Source organism: Chelonia mydas, chromosome 1 (assembly GCF_015237465.2).
Source record: "Chelonia mydas isolate rCheMyd1 chromosome 1, rCheMyd1.pri.v2, whole genome shotgun sequence".
In the NCBI taxonomy this organism is placed as follows: Eukaryota; Metazoa; Chordata; order Testudines; family Cheloniidae; genus Chelonia; species Chelonia mydas.
The window spans coordinates 301133818-301143509 of record NC_057849.1 but is presented as its reverse complement, the minus strand read 5'-3'; the positions used below and the strand labels follow the sequence as shown (position 1 = coordinate 301143509).

The window sequence follows — 9692 nt, the reverse complement described above, 5'->3', positions numbered from 1 at the left end:
ACATATCCATTAGCATGTGACCAAGAGAAAATCAGTTGTCACTAGGCCTCAATCATAAAGTTTGGATCCAGAGCTGAACCTCCTCAAAGCTTAGTGCTATTCATTGATGCGGTACTGGTTCAGCACATTTCAGAGATAAGGGCGACAGCTGGTCACCAATTTTCTGTCAAAACCTTTTTGATGCAAAATAGCTTTTTCTACAAAATGAACTTTTTTTTGGGAAAACATGCATGTCAAAAATGTGAAGGTAGTCACTGAAAAAACAAAAAGTGAAATATTTTGGTTTTTGATGGTCAAAAAGCCAAAACTTTCTGTTTGACAAAAATCTGAAAATTTTTGAAAAACATATTTTCATTGAAATTGTTAATTGGGAGAGGATGGGAATTTCTGACTAGCACAATAGGGACCAGCTATGTGTATTAAGATCCAGATTTGAATGTGAAAGTGTGCAGTTCTAGAACTTTGGTTTGAGCCCATCTCCAATTGCTACCTATGGAAAAAAAGTGCGTTTTTGAAGTACAAAGACTACATAATGTGTACTAGTTCATTTACTAGTGGGTGGCGAATGAGAATGTTTTGCAGCTCATTAGAAAATAAAGCTCTGTTTCATATGCTATGAAATTTGTGTCCTAATTTTTTTTCCCAAAAATCATTTGGCATGTAGCCGAAGTACCTCAATGGGAATCTATTTTAGAGAATATTAACATGATTTTAGATGAAAGTTTTCTGTCTTACTTACTAAGTTTGAACTTACGAGTGGTTCTAAATCTTACATAGGGAGACAAATTCGCTACTATTGTAAATGGGTGAAACATCACCAAGATCAGTGGAGCTGTGTCCATTTACACCATCTTTTTCCTACCATATGTTACTGTAAAGTTGCATAAGTATCCTACATTCATTTTAAAAAAAAAAGTTTTTTAAAATGATTTACATATTTGTCATCTATCTACCCAAGACAAGAAAAGATGATTTAGTAAACTGGGCTACCGAAAATTGAATAATGCATAACATCGGTTCAGAATATTGCACCACATTATAAACATTTTACAGTTGTAACTTGTTCATCTGTATTTATATAAATCAGTAGCATGTACCGCATCAAAAGATCAATATAATTTTCATGTACCTTTGTATACACGCCATTCTGGTTTATAAAGCTGTATTAAGTGCAGGAGGGAAAACTATCCTTTACAGTTAGACTTTAAAAGTAATAAATAAAGCATTTACCAGAGTCAATTAAATGTGTGGAGAGAACTGGACAAGTATATTAAATATGTCTATTTGCTTGAAATAAGAGAGAATGCTTTCCACTTAATCAAAGTGCCAGAAAATAGTGTATATTATTTTAAATATCACAATGTTGCTGATAATACACAGAGATAGGCAAGGCTGCATTCATTACAGCCTGTTTTTAATTAAAAAAAAATGAACAATTCTCATAAACATGTATTTCAAACTTTTTTGCATAATCTTGTATGAAAACATTTGTGTGCACTGCTCTTACATTCAATTATGAAAAAAATATATACTTGGTATACTTGAATTGCACAGCAGCATTTCCAAAGATCTGTGTAATCTAGTCAGTAAAATCTCACCAATCTCATTTAATCTTCTGCAGTGTCAAACTTCTTCAGCATAATAATTCCGCAAGTATACAAATGCTGTAGAAATAATGCTTCAAGGAAAACTGATAAACATTTACATAAATACAAAATATACAGCAAAGTTAAAATCTCATTAAATAAAATATATAGATTAGCTGATTGTCTCAAACCATTAGCTAACATCTTATTTTAAAGGGTAAACTTTGGGGAACTTTTCTCCATTGATATATGGAAGATTTACAAAGCAGTAATGGGAGCTGAGTGAATATTACCCATGCACATCAGTAGAAAAGAATTCCCCTCCCCATACTGTTGCATGCACAACTCCTGCTGACAATGAGAATTGAGCATACAACCTTCCATGGATAATGCTGAATAGTGGGCCAGACCCATCTCTGAAACTCTAGAAGTGAGTTTGACCCAGTGTGTCACATCACTGCTAATTTCACTAGTATTCAGAGTAACAACACCAGCCACAGCAATTTTCTATGATACTATTGTGGTGGTCACATATACCTCCACAAGAATTTTTCTTCATTCTGGTAATCAGTGTACCATTAAAATAAAGTGTTGCCAAAATACCCCACATTGTTTAAAATAGTTAGATATGAAAATAGTCTAGTTTATCTTAAATTTATCTCCTGAAAGTAAATGATTTTTTTTTAAATAATGTGTCCCCACTTTAAACCAGCTATTTTAATCCTAACAGTTTTGGAATGAATGATAAGTGCATCTACGTTACATTAGCAAAGAGGTATACCACCATCTAAGACTACAGCAGAATTGTATCCCTGATGTTTACTCTTGGTCCAGGCGTATATTGACTGTAGCAAAGCATCGACCTAGGCTCTGAAATAATGGTGCAATAAGAACATCCGTCACACTCTTCCATACAGTCTCCACTGAAGGCAAGACCATGAGGCAGGTCTTTACAAAAGGCATCACAATCCTAGAAAGGAGAAGATTTGAGGATTACTACTACTATAGAACAATGGATTTGCCAGTCAATCCTTGGTTACGTTTATTAACGACAACGGAATCTTATTTAACCAAAAAGGTTTCACAGACATTTAAAACCTTCAGAAAAATGGAGTTTGGCTATGTTGTGAAGCAACATATGGTGTACACTCTGCAAAAGGGATGTGACCTAGCTTCATTTATCCAGGCATTTCAGTAAGCTAGAAGTCATTTAAAAGGGTGTCCAGTGTAGATAAAAAAACATAGAAATGATTTATGTAACGTTGACCTGTGATTTTAAAGTGGTTTTCTAAAAGGCTGTGCCATAGAGCAATACTAAATGTTTGTCTGCTTGGGTTCTCAGCCATTATCAAATCAAGTCCAACAATGCAAACAGTATACTAATATGTCTATGTTGCACTCTCAGCTAACCCAGATGGATTTGAACAAGAATAGTTCTTCTAAAACCTTCCCTTTCTTTGTCTCTGCTGAAACAGCAAGTAACGTACATACCATATAGAACTGTGAATGCTACTGGAATAATATGCATGTAGTATAAGAGGGTATGCTACACTCAAAAGTGGGGCTATGGTTATGTACAGTTCAACTGTGTATACAATTTATTATGACTATAGCATATAGTGTGCTGCATGTCATTTGCTAGATACACTGTGCCTCCTCTTCTGTTCACTAATTTTCTGTGAGTAGCTAATGATTTTCTCTACATTATTATCTGATGACATTATTTGCTGAATAATCTGGTGCAATTTAAACCTCCACCCCAAACCCTATGGGGGAAGCTGCATCAGGAGTGGGGTAGGGGGAGAAGGAAATCACCCCTAATGGACAGGTAGTGGCAAAGCTGCAATCCTTGGGAAGAACCACTGGCAAGGGCAGCAGTAATAGTAACAGAATCTGTCCTTCGGGGAGATTTCTTACAACTGCCCCCCACAGGTATTCTGGAAGAATCCTCTTCTTGGCTGACTCCTCCTACTTTCTGGGGCACACAGGATTGCTCCAGGCTCTTCAGCAGAGTAGGCTGCAGGTAGTTTGAGCCCCTCAAACTCAACTCAGACCAGTGGGTATGTCCACATTGCATCTGAGAGGAAGTCTCCCAGTCTGGGTCCACAGACTTGCGCTTGTGCTCTCAAAATTGCTGTGTAGATGGTGCGTCAATGTTATGGCTGGGAGAGGAGCTCGGGCTCCCAAGCCCCCTCCAGCCAAAGCTGCAACATCTACCCAGCTCTTTTTACAGTGCTAGCATGATCCCCGCAAGCAAGAGTTTGTGGATATTGGCTGCGAGGTTTGTGCCGAGATGCAGTGTAGACATGCCTCGTGGGAACACACAGCCATGGCTCCCAGCTGTAAATCAAACCCATCAGCTTAGAATATAATCAAGGTGATAGTGAAGACTCATAACAGAGGTGGTGATAAGACTAGGTAGGGAGTCATAAGAATACTCCCTGCTGCCCAATGGGGAATGTAATATGTGAACCAACAGACTAGAACCTCAACGATCCACTCCCTACGAACAGGTTGGTGGGGTGGGAAAGACAAAGAGAGAAACAACATCTCTTTCTTTTCGTTCCCTGCAGCCAAGAAGTGGGTAGACGGGGTGAGGGAGGACAGACAACTCTCACACTGAGACAACACAACGTCAGGACAGTTGTTCAGTGGCTCTGATTCCATTCATTCAGTGAGGATGTGGCTTTTCAGCACTCATGATTTTGTGGTTATCAAGGCTGAGTACCACAGCTATAAGCCATAAAAGTGAAATGTTAAAGGTGACAGATGTCCACTTCTTTGCATCTTGATCATTGACTGTACACCATAGCAAGTGATGGATGGAAATTCAGGCCATGAGGCTGTGAAACAGAATAATGCCAAGCACCTGCAGCTCCAAATGAGGTCAAGGCATGAAGCTTGCTGGGTCTTGGAAATCTCTACATGGGCAGAGGGGAACTTTACTTTGCAACCTGGGAGAGGAAATCAGTGCATGCTACACTAGCATGGAGGTTCCCCAAATGAGTTGCAAGTCCTCAGCTTTTCTCAGGGTTAAGACCTTAGTGAAAAACAAACATTTTTAGAAAAAAAGCATAGGGCCAAATTCTGCCAAGAGTTACACTTCAAAATGGTTGCACACATGTAACTCGGAACAATATTTCATCCCTGATCTACAGTAAGGGTCAGAATTCTGAGTTTATCACTTGGAACGCTGGTATTGAAACAGCACAACCTAACCATAAAGCAAACCACTTCAACAGAAAATTCCAGCACTAGTTTAAGGATATTTTTTAAAGTTTACTCAGGATATTCACAGGGAGCTTCTAATAGTTGGTGTGACAAGTTTTTCCACAATTTACAGTCTGTAGCATGAGAAATAAATCATTACAGGCAAAGGAATGCAGAGAAGTAACCTTGCTCCAAGAAGCTCATATACAGGTCACTAAACTGTTGGCTGGCATTGGACCAGTTTCAGATTGTCTCATTCTTACCAGATAGTGTAACTATGGAGACTGGCTTAAGACAGCCAGGATGGGGGAGGGGGGGTCCAGAATGGGTTTCATTTATTTTCCTATTAAAAAGTAAGTGTAAATCAAATCACAAAAAATGTTGGTATTTTTCTCATTTAATTTTCTTTCTCCTTCCCCACTCCCACTACATAATATATAATATGCTGCGTCTTTCTTTAAAGTTATCCCAGCTACTGAGAACTAAAATCTGCTCTCAGATCTGGGGTGCACAACTGCTGCTGAAATCCTGGGGAGTTCTAGGTGAGTGAGGAATGCCAGGTCAGGCCAGGCCTATGTGGATTTTTAGCATGCCAATATAGTTACAACAACAGTACTTTGCATGTTTATAGTACTTTCTATCTGAGGACTTCAAAGTGTTTTGCAAACAGCATGGAATTTAGCCTCATAACAGACCCCTCGGTATAATAGGCTCAGTTTCATAGATAAAGAAACTGAGGCATAGAGGCTCTGATAGCCCCTCCTGCAGCCAGTTACATGGGAGGGAGAACTCATAACCTGTTAGTGGAATTTTCCTGGAATTCCCCTCCTCCCACCCACAAAACAAGCAGCAGGTATGTTCCTAAGCCCAGTGGGATTCCAAAAGAAGCCAGTACTATCTGTTTGGAAACCCTATGCCTTCACTCCATGCCAGCTCGGGGTCTCTTGCCCCATTACCAGATCCTAGAAGCACAGCTCTGTTCAAATCCATGGTCCCAGGGAATGTGGAATGGGCAGACAGTGCTGCACAGAAGTTAACAAAGACTCAAGCTTCACTAACTTTGCATTGAAGTTAGTGTGGGAAAACTGGATTTAGCTGGTCTTTGTCACCTACTAGAATTGGATCCTGACTAGGGTAGGGATGGAGCCAGAGGTAGCTAACTCTTTTACACCCCACTCAGGGCATCACAGGAGATCTGTACTTTTTTAGTGGGGGAAATAATTAGGCCCAGAGACAGACTGAGGCCAAAATCCTCAAAATTGGGTGCCTATGGTTGGACAACTCTAACTCAGAAGTGCTGAGCCACTGCAGCTCCTGTTAAAGTCAATGGGGATTACTCACATGAGTCGGATTTGGCACTGTAACTGATTTTCAGAGACCTAATTCTGTAAAACTCATGTCTGCATTCCATTGCATGGAAATCTATACAAGAGGTGCTTCTGTGGCACAGAAGCCTAGAACAGTCTTAATGAATTGGGGCTTATTAAATTAGACTGCAACATCTTTAGATGTTTAAAGAGCTCGAAAGGTCTGACTGTTAAACTCCAGCTATCCATGCCTGAAAGCAAGTTCTGACAATGAAAATCTTGTCCAAAACTAGTACGTAAAGAAAATCTTGGTTTGTGGGCATGGTACTGGGCACGTGGTCATCCTACTCCTTTTACCTACCTTGGCAGCCAGATGGATTCCCAGCTTCCCCTTATGTAGCCCTTTCATCTCCAGCCCCCATTCATCTCCACAATCTAGCTGCCTCTCTGTTCTGAAGATTCTCCAAACCATTGCCAAAAATGTAACAAAGTACATCACCTTCCTTGTGAGCTTCTAGAGGTACTGTGTCCTCCTGTAGAACTTTGCATGTGGCCAGGATCAGTCTGAGCTCAGCAGGGGGTCCCTGTCCTGGAGGTGCCCAGGGTACATTGCATTGCACGTTGTTATGACCATGCCTCACATTCAAGGGCAGAGGCAGCAGCTTTAGTGGCAATAGCAAAGGTGGCATGGGAAAGGAGGAGTAGCTGGCTCAATTGAGTAAGACTGAGTAGGTAGGGGACTGGGTGTCAAACTGATGAGAAAAAGTTGCAATGGGAGGGAGGGAAACATGGCCCTCCCAGCCAGCTGGCACTATACCTCTGCCAAGTCCTTATATTAAATACACATGATTAAGCAATCTGCATAGTCCAATAAACTAAATCACCATCATCATTATTATTTATATCACAGTAGCATCTAGAGGCCCTACCCAAGATCGGGGCCCCATTGTGCTAAGCACTGCACAAATCCAAAGTAAGATAAAGTCCCTGTCCCAAGGAGCTTGCAAACTAAATAAACAAGACAGATCCAGGGTAGAAGAAATTTCACAGATGAGGAACCGAGGCACAGAAAGCTCATTGTCGTCCCTTTAAAAACACAGCAAATACTCAAATCGGCCTGAATTCACTAGCTGTAGAGGGGCCTATCGCTAGTTAGGATCTATGGCAACACTGTAAGAATTGTTCACTCTCCCTTGTGCACAGAGACTGAATTTACAGCGGCACTTCTTTACTGTATATGGATATTCATGTTTCAGGAGGAAGACAACTGAAGTGGAAGGCAATAAATTTACTCACCAGATATGCAGACAGCTAAGTACTGCAAAGACAATTCCTGCAACCAGAGCCAGTGGGATGGCAAGGAATAGAGTCAGGAGCTTGTACAGCACGTATTTGCTGAGCTCAAAGACAGCGTGGCTGCAGATCCAAACTTTGTCAAAGGAGTGAGATGATGCAGGCTCTGCTATGACATCCTCAAACCCCAGCTAGAATGACAAAGAAAACACCCAAATCAGCTTCTGTCTCCAAGGGCAATTGCAATGATACAACGCTGGGGATGAAAAGGGAAGTACACTGCAGCTTTTGCTGCTGATGGGTTGCACTCGGATTTGTTAAATACCCCTGTCCCCAGGCTTTACAGCGCAGAGTGACTTTTGGCTAGAGGCCCCTGCAGAACACCAGGGAAGCTCGGATGGTGACAATTCAGTTCAGCCTGACTGGCACAGGTGTCCGGGCAGGCCGGGGGATCGGGCAGAGAGACCCCACGATTTTTGTATTGCCCAGTTTCAAACAACAGCGCGTGTGTTAAAACATACGGTCAGGCGCCCAGAACGGCCCGGGCTCTTGGGGGGGGGGGGGGGGCAGGGAGATGCCCGAGGCCGGCCACGGGGGCTGTAGAGCGGCGGCTAAGGGGGAACGCAGCCCCCTGCTTTGCAAGGGGCCAGCGGCCGGGAGGCGAGCGGAGAGCGGAGCGCAGGAGGCCGCCAATGGGGCCCTAACCCCCCCTCACCTTCAGGTGGGTGTTCAGCCCGCGCGGGTCTCTGCACGGGCCGTTCTCCGCCCGCTTCTCCGGGCCGGCTGGCGCGGGGCCGCCGGAGCTCCCGAAGCTGTCCTCGGCCATGAAGATCTTCGTGTCTCCCGTCTCCTTCTCCAGCCCCATGGCGGCTCCGCTGATGCGCTGCCTCCGGGGCCCCGCCGGTGGCTGCCTCCGGCTAGGCTCCGCGCCGCCTGGGCTTGGGTGGAGCCCCGCCCCGGAGAGCGCCGCGCCGCGCCCGCCGGGGGCTGCCCTCTCGCTCCCGCGCACGCTCCGCCCCGCGAGCGAGCCCCGCCGAGCCCGGGGGAGAAGGAGGGGAGCGGGAGGCGAGGCGCGCGGGCGGGGCTGGGTTCCCGCGCTATCTGCCCGGGCCCCGGCACGTGTTCGGTGCCGGGACAGGCTTCCGGGGCAGCAGGAGCGTCCTGCGCTTCGGTCCAGAGCCAGATCGGCGGCCCGTCTCCTTGTGCGCCCGACCTCGGCAGGTGCCGCATGAAGGGGGAGATGGTCCCGCCGCCGATACAGTGTACGTCCCCATGTGATCCGTCATTGGAGCCTCAGCATTTAAGAACATAAAAATGAATTGCCAGCCTGGCTCAGACCAATAGTCCGTCTAGCCCAGTGGGGGGCAGCCCGCGGCCCAGGAGGGTAATCCACTAGTGGGCCGCCAGACAGTTTGGTTACATCCGCAGCTGCCGGTGGCCGCGGTTCGCCGTTCCTGGCCCATGGGAGCTGCGAGAAGTGGCGCCAGCCGCCGCTTCCTGAAGCTCCCTTTGGCCGGGAACAGCGAACCGCCGCCACGCGGGCTGCAGGGGGCTGTGCAAATGTAAAGAAACTGTCTGGCGGCCTGCCGGCGGATTACCCTGGGGGGCTGCAGGTTGCCCACCACTGATCTAGCCAGTATCCTGTCTTCTGACAGAGGCTGATGCCAGAGGAACAGGGTAACTGTTGAGTGATCCATCCCTTGTCTTCCAGTCACAGCATCTGACAGCGGTTTTGGAACCCCTAGAACATGGGGATGCATTCCTGACAGTCGTCACTAATAGCTATTGCTGGACCTATCCTCCATTAATTTATCTAATTCTTTTTTGAACCCAGTTATAGTTTTGCCCTGCACAACATCCCCTGGCAGTGAGTTCCACAGGTTGGCTGTGTGTTGTGTGAATACTTCCTTTTGTTTGTTTTAAACTCGCCGCCTATTAATTTGATGAGGTGACCCCTTCCAGCTGTATTGAATGAGCAATAGCTTGAAGCCTTGAACAGTTCTGACATTCATAGTAATATCGGGTTTAGATAAAATGTCGCCTAAAACAATGACTTTAGTTTGATGTTAGTTGTATGGTTAGGTGGGCAGAAAACCTCCACTTTATTCCCTGATTTCCAATCCATGTATAGAGCTTTTTTATTTTTCATTTTTGTTGTGGGTCAAATATTACCTTTTTGGTCTTAAAGGAAATAATGAATGGAACATAATAATGGAATAGTATGACATTACTAAGTTATTTAATGGAAACTTCACACGTAAAGCAAATCATTTTGATTGCTGTTCATCCTCAGATA

At 44.3% G+C, this 9692-nt stretch overlaps 1 protein-coding gene across 1 annotated transcript; it reads right to left on the bottom strand.

Moving 5' to 3' along the window:
* Positions 1-642: 642 nt before the first annotated feature.
* On the bottom strand, positions 643-8366 carry CAV2 (caveolin 2). Its single transcript, XM_037888909.2, has 3 exons — positions 8112-8366; positions 7400-7587; positions 643-2556 (listed from the first exon to the last, which is right to left on the bottom strand). Exons 1-3 carry the CDS (start codon positions 8259-8261, stop codon positions 2406-2408), a joined length of 489 nt encoding a protein of 162 aa, XP_037744837.1. The 5' UTR covers positions 8262-8366; the 3' UTR covers positions 643-2405.
* Between the last annotated feature and the right edge of the window lie 1326 nt (positions 8367-9692).

Bases quoted from the DNA above. Each gene is read 5' to 3' on its own strand.
- CAV2 (XM_037888909.2), bottom strand. From the start codon at position 8,261: ATGGGGCTGGAGAAGGAGACGGGAGACACGAAGATCTTCATGGCCGAG. The intron at 7,588-8,111 runs GTGAGGGGGGGT...TTGTCATTCTAG, and splicing joins GGCTGAACACCCACCTGAAG to CTGGGGTTTGAGGATGTCAT. The intron at 2,557-7,399 runs GTGAGTAAATTT...TCTCCTTTCTAG, and splicing joins CTTAGCTGTCTGCATATCTG to GATTGTGATGCCTTTTGTAA.